Source organism: Salarias fasciatus, chromosome 18 (assembly GCF_902148845.1).
Source record: "Salarias fasciatus chromosome 18, fSalaFa1.1, whole genome shotgun sequence".
Taxonomy (NCBI): Eukaryota; Metazoa; Chordata; class Actinopteri; order Blenniiformes; family Blenniidae; genus Salarias; species Salarias fasciatus.
The window spans coordinates 26,737,497-26,754,049 of NC_043762.1; the positions used below are offsets into that span (position 1 = coordinate 26,737,497).

The window sequence follows — 16,553 nt, forward strand, 5'->3', positions numbered from 1 at the left end:
TTTGATAATCGGGCAAAATTGATAAAGAAAATACATTAAAATGAATGACGATAACTGTACGTTTTATTGTAATGTGCATTTTGAGAGCTGGATTTAGTGGTAGTTGCCAAAGATTATTACAATGTCAGTGTAGTTCCAACATTTACAAATTGTGTTTATATACACTTATTGCATTGTAAAAACATATTCCAGCTTTTTTATGGTCAAAAGTTTTTTGAAACCAAACATTGCGGCTTAATTATTTTGGTATCATTAGCCACTGACTGAACTATGATAGATTTAGTTTTCATGCACGCAGCTGTTCAGCAAAAGAACGAAAATCAAGAAAAAAAGAACAAAGCAGGTCTGAATTAGGGGCAAGACAAAGAGCACTGTTCATTACAAGAACATTGTTGGTTATTATATTTTCAGTTACAGAGTTTTGATTCACTTCACCTGGATAAATGTTTTCATTCAAAGCTCATATTATAAGGAAAAGAAGGTTTTTTTTTTCAAATATGTTTAATAATTTGACCTGTAAGCACACGTCAAGGTGCAGTGAGGTGTTCCTCTGTTAAAATGTGGGGGAATAATGATGTGGACTAAGTCACTAAGTCAGTATTTATCAGTGTTTACAGCCACCAGACTTCCCCTCACACGACTGGTGTGGCTGTATATCCATATCAGCTGTAGCATTTATTTTATGAGCTTATAAATGTCTCAATGGTCCTACTGACTTTCTTTTATCAGCGGTCATTAATCTGTGAGTCTGAGGTGTCCTTAAATCACCTCTGAACCTGATGCTCTGAGGACAGAGTGAAACGTTTCGTTTGAATTAGGCTTTTTTGTATGAACATTGATATGTGACATATAGTTTTGCGTATTGATGTAACTCGCATAGATATTATTGCCTTTTTTTGTGTGAACTTTTATTCTAACTCTCCAGTTGTAATATTTTAGCACAGCTATTTGTATTTTCATTCTTTTATTATGTCACTTCCTGATTTGTTTTTAATCTGCATGTTGTCCCCTCTTTATGCTTTATCCTGAGGTTCCCTCTCCATTTTTTATCTTTATTTTTGAATGTATCCTAGAACTAGAGATTGCCTCCTAAACAAACGTTATTGGTGTTGATGACTGGAGAGTTTGAAGTCCTGCAGAGCTTTCATTTATCAAACCGTTACAGGAAATTATGTCTTAACGAAGTTTCCTTTGGAAAAGCTGCAGATCAGAGTACGACTCCGTTTCTGTGTCTGTTGAAAGCGGCTCCAAGGTGGAACTTTTCCAAAAATGCTGCGTGTAAACAAGTTGAAACACAACTTTCTGGAACTGCTTAGGATTTCTGCGTGATTTCCGTGGCGTGAATGGGCCTGGATCCTTCCTGCTGCATAAATAAACCACTTCACCGTGTGTTTATACTCCAATAAAACACACCCGTGTCACTACGAGGACTGTGTGTTGCCGGTAACACGGTGTGACTCAGAACATGGTGATAAACCATCATCCAGTCCAGTAGCTCATATCGCTCACTGCAGTGTCAGAAAGCAACTTTCTGCTGCGATCAGGAATCAAACCGGGGTCCAAGACTAAACCAGCCGCATCCAGCCAACAGTAGCAGAATAACATGATTTCAGAGAAGTTATTACATGCAAATAAATCTTGAAGGCCTGTCAACTTTTATATTTAAGGAGATGATTAAAGATGATGATAAATCATAACAGTGTGGTTTTTCTTCTGTCCAGCAGAAAATGGGGAATTCGTACGCCGGCCAGCTGAAGTCTGCTCGATTCGAAGAGGCTCTCCATAACTCCATTGAGGCGTCGCTGCGCTCCAGCAGCGGAGACCCTCAGCCCATCTTCACCCAGCTCTACCTGGAGCCCGACTCCTACCCCGCCGGCATGGAAGGTGGGGGAACTGCAGCCCGCCTGGTTTTTACCGGAACGCGTTGAGATTAAAGTGGTCAAGTTAAAAAAGAAAAAAAGAACAATTCGGAAATAACCCGTGATCACATTGAGGGTCGTTGAGACGCTTGTATTGGTGTCCGGCAGACGTGAAGCCGAAGGCCGAGGCGGCGCCGCACGGCGCCGACCCCCCGGGAACCGAGCTGACCAACGGCCACTCCTCCAACGACCTGGAGGAGCTGGAGGACGACGACGAGCTGGACAGCAGCAGCCCGCCGCTGCCGTACCTGCAGGCGCCCGCCCCGGACGGCTGCTGCACGCTGGACGGTAACCGGACCCGTCCGCTCGTCTTTCTGGATTCAGGCCGTCTGATCGGATCAGAAGATGATGATGATGTTTTTTTTCCTCTCAGGGTTCTGCCAGGCCGGAAAGGACCTGCGTCTGGTCTCCATAGCAACAGAGAGCATCGAAGTCCCCGCGGGCTTCGAGCTGGTGGGCGCCAAGTCCCCGAGCGTCCCCGAGCACATCCTGGTGTGCGCCGTGGACCGCCGCTTTTTGCCTGACGAGAACGGGAAGAATGCACTTTTAGGTCAGAGCGATTTCGCCGCGGCGGCAACGATCCACACAAAACGAAACGAACACAAAATGAAAACATCGCCTGCTTCCATCTCGACAGGTTTTTCAGGAAACTGCGTGGGCTGTGGCGAGAAGGGCTTCAGATACTTCACCGAGTTTTCCAACCACATCAACCTGAAGTTATCCACCCAGCCCAAGAAGCAGAAGCACTTAAAGTACTACCTGGTGAAGAACGCTCAGGGTGCTCTGTGCAAAGGGCCGCTCATCTGCTGGAAAGGTGAGACCGGAAGCTCCTCCTCCTCCTCCTCCTCCTCATCCTGCTCTGCGGCCATCACCTCCTCTCACTGTGCTCTCTCTCCCCCTCCCGGCGCCGCCAGACGGTAAAACCCGGCCGTTCCCCGGCGGCGCGTCCGCCTCCACCTCCAAGCCCAGCCCCTTCTCCTCCCTGAGCAGCAAAGAGAACGGCGGCGCCGGCGCGCACAGCTCCTCCCCCTTCTCACTGTCAGGTGACTCCCATCACACTCCCCATCACGACCTTTTCCCGGCGTCTAAAGTCGAGTCAGATCAGCTCATATTTCAACAGTTAAAACACTTTTACTGGTAAAAAAAAAAAAATGTGTTGATTATACAGAAAAACAGTCTGAGAGCAAAAATATAGAAAATATCAAGCACAATAAAGCAAAATAAAGGTGGAAAAATGTGAAATTCCATGTAGAATTTCTGAATGTACTCAAATCCCTTTGTATTCAGACAAAAAACAGTAAATGTGGAGTTATTTCTAACTCATAAAGCTGTCTTTAGTCCGGCCCAGACCGTCTCTCCCTCAGAGGAAAGACGTTTGTTCCAAAACTCAATATTCTGACTGTCAGATGGATCGCGTGGCCGCGGTACGTCCAGTTAGAGGAAAACACTTCATTTATCCCACCGCAGCGGCCTGGGCTCATGTCTTATGCTGTTGCCATAGCGACGGGTTGTCTGTATGGGTAATTTTCCGAGTATGGACCGGTACTTGAACCACAGCCGTGCAGCTCTCTGAGCTGGATCTGCGATCGAGATGAGAAGAGACGGCGATGTCCGAGCTCCTGCTGCCATTTTAACTCCCCAGTGAGTAAAAAACATCTGGTTAATTAAAGTCGCGATGAACTGAGAACCACCAAACCACCAACAGAACGGTGAAAACGTCAAAGAAAACGGCAGCAGAGAGGTGACGGTGCGTTTGCCTGACGTCGGCCGCTTCGTTTCCACTTCCAGACTCTCCGCCCACCAGGTCGACGCAAGCGTCCGGCGTCTTCTTCGGCGGTCAGGACCTCGGCCGAGACATCAGCTTCCTCAAACCTCTGGCCTCCACGCCGGGGAGCAAGACTCTGCCGATAGGTGAGGAGGGAGGAGCCGCCTGCACACACCCAGGCTGCCACACTTTCCAAGTGACACTTAAAACAGCCTTGACCCCATCAGGAAGGAGGTTGCCTAGCTACAGTTTTGTGAGTGTGTGTGTGCGCGCATGATTCAGAATAAGGCAGCTGAGATTAACCTCTGCTTCCACTGTTCACACACACACACACACACACACACACACACACACACACACACAGAGCGATCAATACCCAAAGAAGAATGGCTGTAATGACTTTTTAAGGCCTCGCCATCCATTAGCCTCTTTACAAGGTTGTGATATTGACAGGCAGAGGCTACGCATGACGCTCGATATTTTAGTGTATTGCAGTCGCGCCGTCTTAGGAAAATATCCGCTCACACGCAGGAGGGGGATCGATCGGCCGCCGTACCGACGCGTCGTAATTTATCGTTGCAGGAAATGTTTTTATTCCTCACTAATCAGATTACTCAGTGAGGGTTTACACACCCGGCTGGATCACAGCAGCGGTGGCATACGGTTCTATATAACTGAGAAAATTTGAATGCAAATTGAATGAAATGTGCATTTCAAGATGTGTCTTATGTGTGAAATTAATGCTGCAGGACAACATGATGCTGGAAAAGCTTAGATTAGACAGTATCGAGGTATGTTAGTGATGATGGGATATCACATGTTTCGTGTTATAATATCTACAATCTTTCAGTGTAGCGTTTGTAACCTCTGTGTGTGTCTCAGTGCCCACGGCTCTCAGGGTGAACGGGCCGGCCAACGGTCTGGCCGCGGACGGCTGTCCTCCGCTGCTGAGTCCGTCCCACATGTCGCTGGCCGCCCAGGCGGCGGCGTTTCGCTCTGCGGAGCTGGGAGACAGTCCGGGTGAGAGCCGCCCTCCTCGAGCAACTGGCGCTTCCCTCTCCTCCCCACCGTAACAGTGTGTGTGTGTGTGTGTGTGTGTGTGTGTGTGTGTGTGTGTGGTCCTCAGTGGCCTCTGCGATGAACTCGGGGCCTCCGAAGAAGCGTCACCGGAGCTGGCACCCCAGCGCCCTGGTACCCGTCCCTCCCACCGCCGTCCCCGTGCCCGCCATCCGTCCCATCGTCTGCTCTCCAGGTTAGTGTGTGTGTGTGTGTGTCTGTGTTTCCTTCATCACCACACATTGTTTACCTCCGTCCCTGACGGTTGTCAGGGATGATTCACTCGCCGTCTCCATGGAGACGTAGACGGACACAGCAGCGAAGAAATGATTTTTTTTTTTTCTTTCTAAATCGGATGATGACAGAAAATTCCTGCCGCGTCATGCAGCTGCAGTTTTTCCTACGTTACAAATAACTGTTGGTTTACATGAGAGCGCTGCAGGAGCTTCAAACGCCACTCCGGTGGGTTTTTCTTTCTTTCTTTATTTATTTTCTTAATTTCCTGACTGTGATGTGTGCAGGCTCCGTGTTGGTGTCCTCCCCTCAGCCGCCAGCAGGGGGCGTCATCCAGCCTCAGCCCATCGTCCCCGGGGAGACGGTCATCGTCCCCGACAACCTGCTGGCCTCGGCTGGCGTCCGCCCCGTCATCCTCATCGGTACGACCTTCTCAAACTTCCTGTTGTTGTGAATGTTTCTGGATTAGCGCTGCCAAATAACAGTGTTCTTTCTCTTTTTGGACCTTCTGTTTGGATACATTTTTTTAAATTTCAGTTTACAAAGTAACACTACCCTCTCCTCTGGTTTTTTTTAGGGCACGGCACTTTACCGTACTTCTACGGGAATGTGGGCGACATCGTGGTGAGCCCCCTGCTGGTCAGCTGCTATAAGAGCAGCCAGCTGACCGACAAGACCCTGGAGAGTCTGGGCCTGAGCAGCAGCCAGCTGCTGAGCGTGGAGACCATGATCCTGCTCACGCTGCAGTATCTGGCGCGTCTGGGTGAGCCGCCGTGCGCGCCGTCGCGTGCCGTTATCGTAGCGGGGCGGGGTGGATGACCGTGAGGCGGCGCTGACTTGTCCAAACACTGAATCCTCTCCTGGAAAAAACAGGGCCCGGGCTTATCTGCCGTTTGTTTGGCAGAGCGTTTGAGGTTTCCGGTGTCTCCCCGCAGGCTCGGAGCAGATACCCTTGAGGGAGGAGCTGGAGCAGATCGCCCTGAAGGCCATGCTGTGCTGCCCCGGCGGCCCCGCCATCACCCCCGCCCAGCTGCCCTGGCTGGCCCGCCTGGAGGCCAGCGTCTCCGGCGGCAGCGTGCAGGTGGTGGTCACCCACAACACGCTGGGCGAGGGCATCTTCGACTCGCTGCGCTCCCTCAGCGAGGGGCCCCAGCACCAGCAGTGCCTGCCCACCTACGTGGTCATCATATGTGCCTCCAAGATGAACGGCAACGAGTTCTGCGTTCTGGTTCTGGGTGGGTTCGGCGCTCTGATCCAAGTCTGCCAAATATGCGTCACACTGAGAGTAACGGTCCGAACGTCCCCGTCCGATGCAGGGAAATACCAGGCCCGGGCTCTAGCCGAAGGCATGCTGACCACCAATGAGTTCCTGAAGGAGATCAGCTACGAGCTGATCACCGGGAAAGTCAGTGTGTTGGCGTCTCACTTCAAAACCACGTCTCTGGGTAGGTCCACGGCGTTTATCTCCTCTTCTGGGGGGAATCGGAGCTCATCCAATCTGGCGTCAAAGACAGATGGTGCTTCAGAGGGGATCTGAATGGTGCGATGATTGGAAAATACAGTGAGTGCAAGTCAGTTAAAACTGGATGAATCATTTAAAGTTGCTTATTTTAGTCACAAAAGGACATTTAGAAAATAGTTAAATATTTACATATGCATGCAAAAGTACTACATAAAACACAACACAGGTTTTACTGTCACAACTGGAACATCTCCATGAGTCATTTACAGGTTTTCGAGGAAAAGATGCTGGAATCCAGGTTTTAGACAAACTTGTGTTTATTTTAGGAACTAATTCTGCAAGTATTTACCAGAAAGGCTTCATAGTGGAAGAGTCTGGGTGCGAAACTGCCAGCATTGTTACTGTCTGGTAAAATATTGTCTAATACCCTTCAGAGTGAAGGTTTTTTGTTTGCTGTGGAGGAGGGTATGCCTGATGACGAAGTCGATATTTTCACAAAAATCAGTTCCTACCGAGTGAGCGTCTGCTGTCCCATCTTTTTTGACACAAGCATCAAATTCATTATAATTCTGTTGACGAATGTCCGGTTGTATCTCAGCAGCATCTAAACTGTCCCGACATATTTTGCGGTGCATTCTGCTGAAAGCACACGAATTGGACCGTAATAACCCGATCTGGTCTTTAAAATGAAGTATGTTGAGATCCGATCCGCGCCCAGCTGCCTCCGCTTGCATCAGTGTGTGTGTGTGTGTGTGTGTGTGTGTGTGTGTGTGTGCGTGTGTGTAACGACGGTGACTGGTGGTTTCCAGGGGACAATCTGGACAAGCAGCTGACGCGGTACCAGCGCAGACGGAAAGGACAGGTCATCCAGCCCTTCCAGGTCGATGTCACTGACCACATCCACTCGCAGGAGGCCGCCAGCATGTCACAACCCTCAGACGCAGGTTAGATCGCCCCCGAACCGGCCGACTCCTCTGTTTGCTCCCAGAACAGACTTTTCAATTTCAGGTGAAAGGCTGCTCAAACAGACTCACGTGGATCTTTCAGAAATCAATCAGAAATAGTTGATTATGGAGAATCTCATTGAATTAGCTACAAACTAAAATTATATGTGGGAAGAGAAGAGTTTGATATATGTTGAAATTTGCAGCTAAAATGTAATTATCATGTAATACCACTGTTTACCACCAGGTGGTGAATTAAGTCTATTCAAGTTTGTAAAAATCTATAGTAAAAATCTCAAACAGTGATTGGAGCTAGTTGGATTAGGGACAGACCATATGCTGGAGTCATTATCAGATCTTCTGCTGTACGTTGAGAGATTCCGTTCGGTCTTTCCGTTTTTCCCGCTGCAGAGGTTTTCAGTAAGGTCTTCCAGATCTACCCGGCCCAGCTCAACGTGGCTCGCAGCCTCCTCTCTCAGGTGTGCTCCATCGCCGACTCGGGGACCCAGAACCTGGACCTGGGGCGCTTCTGCAAGGTGGACTTCCTGGTTCTGGTCCCGCCCTCCCACGTCCTAGTGCACCAGACGGCACAGCGCATCCGGCAGTCAGGTAGAGGACCGCGGCGTGAAGTGACCCCCCCGCCCGTCCACCTCCGCTCACCCGCCGTGCTCTCGCTTCAGGAGTCCTCGTGGACCTGGGGAACGAAGACGCCGCGGCGGCCCAGCAGAAGTCGGACAAGTACGTGGTGCGTCTGGACGCCGACGTCCACGCCAGGATGGAGGCCTTCATGAAGAAGGTCAAGCAGAACCCCTACACGCTGTTCGTCCTCATCCACGACAACTCGCACGTCGACCTGACCAGGTGAGAGGGGGGGAATCGGAGGGGGGAATCGAGCCGGCAACCTCCGCGAGGTGTTGTTGTTTAGACTGCGGACGTCTCCGTGTCCTCCGTGCGGACGCAGCGCGACAGCTGCCAGATAAAAAAAAAACCACAATCTGGAACCTTGACTGAAATAACGGCTGAATTTAGACCAGACGGCACAAGGTTGTTTTTTATTTTTCTCCACTCTCGGGTCGCAGCGATCCTGGAGGAGATTCTACATTTAAATAAAGCAGAAACTGCTGTTTGCTTTGCTTTACATGACTGAGAAGCCTTCCTGTTTTCCACTTTATCTTGAGGTTGACCCGCGGCCCACTGGGCAGTCAAGGCAGTCTCCTCCAACCTTGTAATTTCTGTAAACATCTTTAAACACTCTGTCCCGCTTGTGCTCAGCGCTCTGTCGGGCTCCGTGTGCCACGGCGAGCTGCAGGGTCTGGCCGACCGCGTGGTCAACTGCCAGGAGGTCCTGGAGGCCATGAACCTGCTGGTGCTGCAGGTCAGCTGCTTCCCGTACACGCTGCAGAGCCGCCAGTCGCGCATCAGCGCGCACAACGAGGTGCACTGGCCGCCCGCCGACAGTCTGGTGAGTGCGGCATCCTGAACAAACCCAGGTGGAAATAAACCTTTTCAGAATGTTTTCCTTCACTGCTGCCTCGCAGCTCGAATGAATCAAAATAAATGAAAAGAGAAACATCTTAGAGGAAAAGACGAGGTTTTCCTTCAACAGTGAACTGGTTTGCTCGATAGCTGTTATGTTGCTGATGCTGCCATGAAAGCTAGCAAACTAGCATTAGCCTCAAAGCCATGCTGTCAGGGTGAGTTTGGAAAAACACCCAAAATGCAACAGCTGTAGGAGATGTTTCTAAAACATTTCACTGTATTTTCCACTAGAAGGTTGCATTTAAATTGGCTTCATGTTGAAATTGTAGTCATTTTTGATGGTATTAGTGTAGTGAGACATTTTCTTCATGTCTACTCTTTCCCACAACATAGAAAACTTTTACAATTTGAATATTATTATGGCGTTATTTCACCGGTCCAATCCACTCAAAATGAAGTCGGGCTGCTCCTCAACTTAAATAAAATTGGTCTAAGCAGCTAAGAACAAGAAAATTCCTGAAATTGCTAAAACAACAATGCTAAAATCCTCAAATGAGGTGAACAAAGGCCCACATTTAGCATAATGGCTAACGTCGCTTCAACTTCTAAATATCTGAGAGTGCTTAAAACTATTAAAATGACTTATAATGGACAATAAAATGTCAGTAATTTGTAATTAAAGTTCTTAAATTCGACTTAAGCTGCAAATGCAACAAAAGATTATATCCAGCGCTCTAAGCTGTGCTGTTAGTTTTCAGTTCAACATGTTTTGAGGCCTAAAGATCCTAAAATATCGTTCCTGTCAAACCAAACATCACCTTCAAGGTCTAAACAAGAAGAGTTAAAACGGCAGAAAAGCTTTGCTGGGAGGCTGGGGTTTTTATTTTTTCTTATTCTTATGTTTGGGTTCAGAATGACTGGCAGCACACAGTGTGTGGTGGTGCTACTCCACCTGCTGGGCACTTGCTGACATTACACCTTAAATAACAATACAGCCAATTTCATGAGTGAATGTATTATTTTCTGGTTATTCCTTTATTAAGGTAGCATTGCAAATCTGTTGGAAGAGTAATTATCACAGCCAATAATGTAATATCTGCTTTTAACCCTTTTTTTCCCATTTTAGATGTAACAAAGCCAATTATGTAATAACATATAAAATGCCCATTGGAGAATTGAAAATAGAGATTTTTCAACTTAATTATTATACCAACTTGCTGTGTATTTTTGTAATTAGAGTAGCAGTAGAAATCATATGAAAATTTAATCACTACAGCAAATAATGCCTGTAAACAGCATTTTTCTTTAGCAGTTTTAGAGATAATAAAGCCAATGAGATGACTTCCCTTAGGTGTAGTCACATTTTGAAAATATTTTTTATAAGTTATGACACTGTTTGCTGGTAATTCCATTATTAAGCAGTATTAGAAACCCTTTTGAAGGGTAGTAACTGCAGCCAGAAATGTAATAATAAGTGTAGATTGAGTATCGTGTCAAAATAACATATTTTATTGCAGTTTTTGTGCAGTTAAATTATCCAAAATCTGTAAAGTAGATGGCATAGGGGTCAAATTGAGGACAAGTAATATGCATTGTTGCTACTATATTGTTAGCGGGTTTTTGAATTTAATACGTTTAAAATGGACCAAAGAGTTGTGTTTCTAGTTGCTGCCTGCTCCAGACCGTGCAGAGTGCAGTAATGCAGCTGGAAGTGGCCTAGTTCCAGTTTTCCACCTGAGTGTGTGTGTGTCTGTGTGTGTGCGTGGTGTCCAGCAGGGGGAGCAGTCTCCTCAGGAGCTGGTGTACTTCGGCCTGAGGGACTACAGCAGCTCCCTGCAGTGGGGCGTGGCCAGCCCCATCCTGCGCTGTGACGACGCCTTCGAGAAGATGGTGCACACTCTGCTGGAGAGGTGAGGGTCCGCTTTCCCGCCGCTGCACCGGACAGAGTCCTCCAGGGGTTTGAACTCTCCCACCCTCCGCCTCCTCCCCCCACCCAGACACCCCCACCTGCACAGCATGGTGATCCGCAGCTACCTGCTGATCCAGCAGTACACCGAGGCCATGATGGCCCTGACCTCGTCCCCGTCCCTGAGGGACCACATCACCCCGGAGACCCTGGCCATGGTGGAGGACCTGATCAGCGCGCCGGGCCGGGAGGGCTCGCGGGGCCGTGGACACATGCTGCTGGTGCGCGTCCCCTCGCTGCAGCTGGCCATGCTGGCCCGCGAGCGGCTGGAGGACGTGCGGGACAAGCTGGGCCTCCAGCTGTGCTTCGCCGTGCTGCTGGGAAGCCCCGCCTCCGAGCTCAGCCTGCCCAAGAACTTCACCAGCCTCCTCAGGGTGAGCGACACGGGAGACCGCAGACACGGGAGACGCCTTGCCTCGTCAGGGAGTGAAATATTCATGCGAAGAAACTCGATCCTCCTGAGTTCTTGTGGATTCTACACAGACGTGCTGTGTAGAAACAACAATCACACCTGTGTTTCAAACACTTGTAGAAATCCAACCAGCCACCCGGTGTGTCTTTAGTCCAAATATAAAGACATGCTGCACACATTGTGTGATTTAATGTGAAGACAGACTGGATGCTAGTGACCCACTCTGGTCAAACAAGAAGTCACAGCAGGTCGAGTGGGGTGTATTGTGGTTCCCTGAGTCAGACAGTGCCGTTTCTTTACCTTCAGACTACAGTAGAGACATATTAGAGGACAGGATCAGGTGTGTTTGACTGTGCTACTGTCCAACAGTCAGCCCACTCTGACAGTTTAGGGTCAAACTGTTGTGCTGGTTAAATACATTCAGTTTCAAATGTCTAACTTTCATGCTGAAATTGAAGCTCTTTATACATTTTCAACATATTCCTATTTTTATTCACTCAGTTTAGCTCAGAAGCGACAAGTCATGCTTGGTATCAGTGTCTGCTTGATGCTGATTTTACTTTTTTACTTTTTGAAATCAGCTTGATCAGAAGGAAAAGTGAACACAAGAATTAAAACAAAGTATTAACTTTAAAGCAAACCGACGACACCATGCGGCACCTTACTAGAATACACTGTGCAACAATTCACCACACCGTATAATACTGTCCTGCTGCTCCACAGTACACCATCCTGTACTGTAATACACCACACTTCACCATGCCACGCCGTACTAAACCATATTGTAGTGTATGACAACACTCTGCTCCATAATATACTGCTCCTCACTGCACTGCACCACTCTGTACCACACTGCACCACACTGCACCACACTGCACCACACTGCACCATACTGTGCCACAATGCACCATGCTTCACCACGCTATGCTGCACTGCATTATGCTGCACCATGCCGCACCGCACCACACGACCCTGCACTTCGCCATGCTGCACCATGCTGTACTGGGAAGCGACAACAACAATGAAGACCCTCAACACCATCTAGTGGTGAAAACTGGAATTATATAATTGTAATCAGCCGTTGACAACCATTTATCGTAGTCGTTCCTTCCATTTTTTAATTGCGCAGACCAATCCACATCTTCCTGACCAAAAGCAAAAATAACACCGACCTCAGTGAAAAAAAATAGCTCAAACTTCACCAGTAGTCGTTGAAAACACTTTTCTTTAGTTTTGTCTTCATGAGTTTGATGTGATGCCTGTGCTGCAGACCTGGAGGGGCTGTGAGAATGAGGACTGGGTTCCCCACACATACGAGGACCTGGAGGGGCTCTCCTGCATCGTCATCCTCACGGGGAAAGACCCCCTCGGAGAGACTTTCCCCCGGTAATCTCACAACTTTAATGAAATTCTCCACATTCTTCCATGAAAACTGTGGTGGTGTTCATGTCCATCCAGGAGGTTGTACTCTGCTGTCAATATAAAGTGAATTTCCCGTGTGCCTCCCTTCAGGTCTCTAAAGTACAGCGACCTGCGGCTGATCGACTCCAGCTACCTGACCCGCACCGCCCTGGAGCAGGAGGTGGGGCTGGCCTGCACCTACGTGTCCCGCAGCCTCATCCAGGAGCCCAGGAAGGCCGAGGCGCTCCGGGAGTCGGACGCCGAGAAGGCCGCCACCAGCCTGCACGACGCCGACGAGATAGAAAGGCCTCAGAGCAACGGCAGCGTGGCGACACGGACCTCCGGTGAGCCCCTGACATCCCTCATCTGCATTCCATTCATGGAAGAGCGGTTTGTTGACTCATTACATCGTGCTTGCTCTGTTCTGTGACTCAGGCTCTCTGGTGGAGAACGGCGTCAGCTCGTCGGACGTCACTGACTCCTTCCAGAAGCCGTCCACCTCCGCCTCCGCCTCCACCTCCACCGCTCAGCCCGAAGCCGCCACCACGTCGGACGTCGGCACGGTGACGCAGGGGTTCAAGCAGGAGTGCGACTCGGCGGAGAGCCAGCTCCCCTCCAACGCCTCCAAAGCCCCCAACGCGCCCCCGTCCCTGTACTCGTCCTCCTCCCTGTCGTCCCCGTCGTCGTCCTCCTCCTCCTCCACCCAGAGGCCCAGCCAGTCCACGCAGTGCAGCCGGGAGCAGCGGCGCGCCCGCGTGTCCCCGCGCACCGTCATCCTCTCGCGGGCGGCGTACAACCTGCTGGCGGGGGAGTTGGGCGGCCAGCTGAGCTCGTCCTCGCTGCTGCCGCACGCCGACGTGGTGTGGAGCAGCCCGCTGAGGCCTCTGGTGGCCCCCGGCCTGCAGGGGGCGGAGCAGAGCGCCTACTACCGCCAGTGGACCACCGCCCGGCAGCACCACGCCGACTACGAAGCCCCCCCGGCGCCACACCCGCGGCGCCTGCTGCTCAGCGGACCCCCGCAGGTGGGGAAGACCGGCGCCTACCTGCAGTTCCTGCGGATCCTCTTCCGGATGCTCATCAGGCTGCTGGAGGTGGACGTGTACGACGAGGACGAGGAGGAAGAGGAGCGGGAGGAGGAAGGTGGGGCTCAGAACAAACTCCTACTTTCTGTTTTGTTCCTCCGAGGATCGTCGTTCACTTCCTCCTGTTGGGCAGCAGAGAACTCGGAGGTGACGGCGCCGGTGAGGACGCAGTGGCCCGACGTGGAGGAGTTTCGAAAGCTGACCTTTGACTCCAACCCCCGAGATCCCAAGTTCAAGGAGGCCAGCCCGGTTTACTGCGACAACATGAGCTTCAGAGGTCAGCTCAAACCCGCGGGGAAGTCAGCTGTGTTTTGCAGGAGGAATGGACATTTTCAGTTCTTTGCACTTAAAGGAAACCTTGGTTGTGTATTGAGGGTTTACATTAAATTAAATTGTTTACACAGCATATATCAATCGAAATTAAAATATTTAGTACATTTGATGTTTTTTATTTGCTCCAAACACACGCCCCTTCATGTCCCTGCAGATTTTAAGCACGATGACGCTCGCCAGCCTCGAACCAAACGAGTGACCAAGTCGATACGGCTGAGCAGGTTTGCCTCCCACAATGCATTTCATCACTGCGAGCAGTGTCACCACTACTGCGAAGCCGGTCCCGCCACACAGGTGAGAATCCCAGCGGCCCGAAAGCCGTCTCCATCGTCTCCGCCGCCTCTCGGTGAATAGCGAATGACCGTGCTGGCCGTGTGCGCCGCAGCTCTCGGAGTGCACCTTCCACGCCTTCACCTTCTGCTCGTCCATGCTGGGCGAGGAGGTCCAGCTCCAGTTCGTCATCCCCAAAGCCAAGGAGCAGCACTTCGTCTTCAGTCAGCAGGGCAGCCACCTGGAGAGCATGCGCCTGCCTCTGGTCTCCGCCAAGGTCAGTTTCCTCGCCTCGAGCGTTTAGGTTCGCCTAGCGACAGACGCATTCATCCAGATAATCGGCGCTCCGGATCAGTCACGGTTTCTGTGCGGAAACCTGTCCGCAGGACCCCGATCTCCTCAAGAGTCCCATCTTCACCCCGACCACGGGGCGCCAGGAGCACGGCCTGCTCAACCTCCACCACGCCATGGAGGGCGCCAGCCACCTGCACGTCCTGGTGGTCAAGCAGTTCGAGATGCCGCTCTACAGGAAGTACTGGCCCAACCACATCCTGCTGGTCCTGCCGGCCATGTTCAACAACAGCGGAGTCGGTGAGCGGCTCATCTGGGTTTTCATCTGCTAGCGTTGTTCCACGTCACAATTTAGCAGGACACATTGGACTGCTTTGTGCCGTTGCAGGGTCGTGGCGTAGATAACTCACTGTGGCACAGTGTGATAGAGGACACTGCTCTATTGGGAACAATCATGTGTTTGTCATCGCTCCACCGTGCACAACAGTTTCCTCAACATCCTACGAACACGGCATTATAACTTGCATTATACTGCTGCCTAGTGCCACATAAAGGACACCGTACACCTGCGTAATGTGAAAATAACACATTATTATGTAGAGTCATCTGACAGAAATGAGACTATAGCATCGAAGTCAGAGGTAAATGAGGAGTTAATGGATTGCTTTAAAATTTTATTCCTAAATTTCTCAACCAAACAATAAATAAATTTTTTTTTTTTTTTTTTTTTTTTTTTTTTAAATTGAGCCATATAAGTACTGAAATAATCAAAATATTGTGGTGGGCTCTTATCTTATATCTCTCTGCTCTTCTTCACCGCTTGTTGTTAAAGCGATGCACCACCTGACAGTTTGTCACTGTGATTTACAGCAGTGGGGGGTCGTCCCGCTTATATGTTTACTCCACTCACACCTCAGTCTGTTTACTGCGGGTGAAAGGTTCAATCTTGTGTGAGCCGATATTAGAGGGAGCCATCATGTCAGGAAGCAGCTTCAGTCCTACAGTCCGACTTGTAGAACAACCGATCAGGGGCATGGAACGTCTCAATGGGCGTCACTAGACCCAATCGCTGCCTGACAGATCGCCGTGGTCTCACCATGACCCCTTTGATGAATGTGACGGCCCACACCATTGGACATACATTATGCACACACAGTGCGACTTTCAACCTTTTCTGAGATGCGGCGGTTCACTTGTCACCTCCGCAGTGTCGTTTTGGGCCTGGTATGTGATTGGCAGTGGCGATTACCTCCTCTGAGAGTGTTTTGGTCACGGGGCATGGCGGCTTTAGCAGCTTTATCAGCCTAAATGAAAAACTGACAAATCCCCTCCCGTCCGTTTAAGGCGCGGCCCGCTTCATGATCAAAGAGCTGTCGTACCACAACCTGGAGCTGGAGAGGAACCGGCTGGAGGAGCAAGGCATCAAGAGACAAGACGTATGGCCTTTCATCGTCATGATGGACGACTCCTGCGTGCTGTGGAACGCCCAACAGTCGACTGATGGAAGGTAGCGGAGATGTGTGAAGTATTTATCTGAATTAAACACCAGGTTCATTTAAGTGTCAGGGTGAAGCTAAACATTGTAACAATGGACAGCGTCTCACAAGCAACCTGGTTCAGTTCTGTGATCTGGGACTATTCCGCAGTGACCCATCGGATGGCAGCTTGACTCTGACCGACGTGTCTCTGAAGACCGTGCTGCAGCACTTGGAGAACACGCCCAAGATCTCGCTGTACGCCATGTGCGGCACGCGCAAGTGGAGCAGCGGCCTGGCCCGCCGCTCTCCCAGCAGCCCCTTCAGCCGGTGCCACCTCCACGACTTCGTCATGCTCAACGTGGACCTGACGCAGAACGTCCAGTACGACCTGAACCGGTGAGTTGGTGGAGTTGGACGGTCGAGGAGACGAGTAGGGTTTGGTCCTTGTGTGACGCTTTTCC

The 16,553-nt window shown here is 50.2% G+C and overlaps 1 protein-coding gene across 1 annotated transcript in view; it reads left to right on the forward strand.

The window, feature by feature from the left end:
- Positions 1-16,553, forward strand: part of LOC115405324 (GREB1-like protein) — a 28,314-nt gene that overhangs the window by 7,851 nt on the left and 3,910 nt on the right. Inside the window, exons 3-29 of the mRNA XM_030114883.1 lie at positions 1,722-1,884; positions 2,028-2,207; positions 2,293-2,469; positions 2,557-2,733; positions 2,834-2,962; positions 3,708-3,830; positions 4,567-4,704; positions 4,811-4,936; positions 5,262-5,396; positions 5,552-5,737; positions 5,910-6,209; positions 6,291-6,419; positions 7,246-7,380; positions 7,792-7,989; positions 8,061-8,241; positions 8,653-8,842; positions 10,636-10,769; positions 10,857-11,199; positions 12,508-12,623; positions 12,750-12,982; positions 13,074-13,778; positions 13,854-13,997; positions 14,208-14,347; positions 14,439-14,600; positions 14,710-14,914; positions 15,959-16,121; positions 16,261-16,488. Of these exons, the coding sequence (XP_029970743.1) occupies positions 1,728-1,884; positions 2,028-2,207; positions 2,293-2,469; positions 2,557-2,733; positions 2,834-2,962; positions 3,708-3,830; positions 4,567-4,704; positions 4,811-4,936; positions 5,262-5,396; positions 5,552-5,737; positions 5,910-6,209; positions 6,291-6,419; positions 7,246-7,380; positions 7,792-7,989; positions 8,061-8,241; positions 8,653-8,842; positions 10,636-10,769; positions 10,857-11,199; positions 12,508-12,623; positions 12,750-12,982; positions 13,074-13,778; positions 13,854-13,997; positions 14,208-14,347; positions 14,439-14,600; positions 14,710-14,914; positions 15,959-16,121; positions 16,261-16,488 (5,234 nt within the window). The 5' untranslated portion in view covers positions 1,722-1,727. The remainder of the gene's footprint in view (positions 1-1,721; positions 1,885-2,027; positions 2,208-2,292; positions 2,470-2,556; positions 2,734-2,833; positions 2,963-3,707; positions 3,831-4,566; positions 4,705-4,810; positions 4,937-5,261; positions 5,397-5,551; positions 5,738-5,909; positions 6,210-6,290; positions 6,420-7,245; positions 7,381-7,791; positions 7,990-8,060; positions 8,242-8,652; positions 8,843-10,635; positions 10,770-10,856; positions 11,200-12,507; positions 12,624-12,749; positions 12,983-13,073; positions 13,779-13,853; positions 13,998-14,207; positions 14,348-14,438; positions 14,601-14,709; positions 14,915-15,958; positions 16,122-16,260; positions 16,489-16,553) is intronic.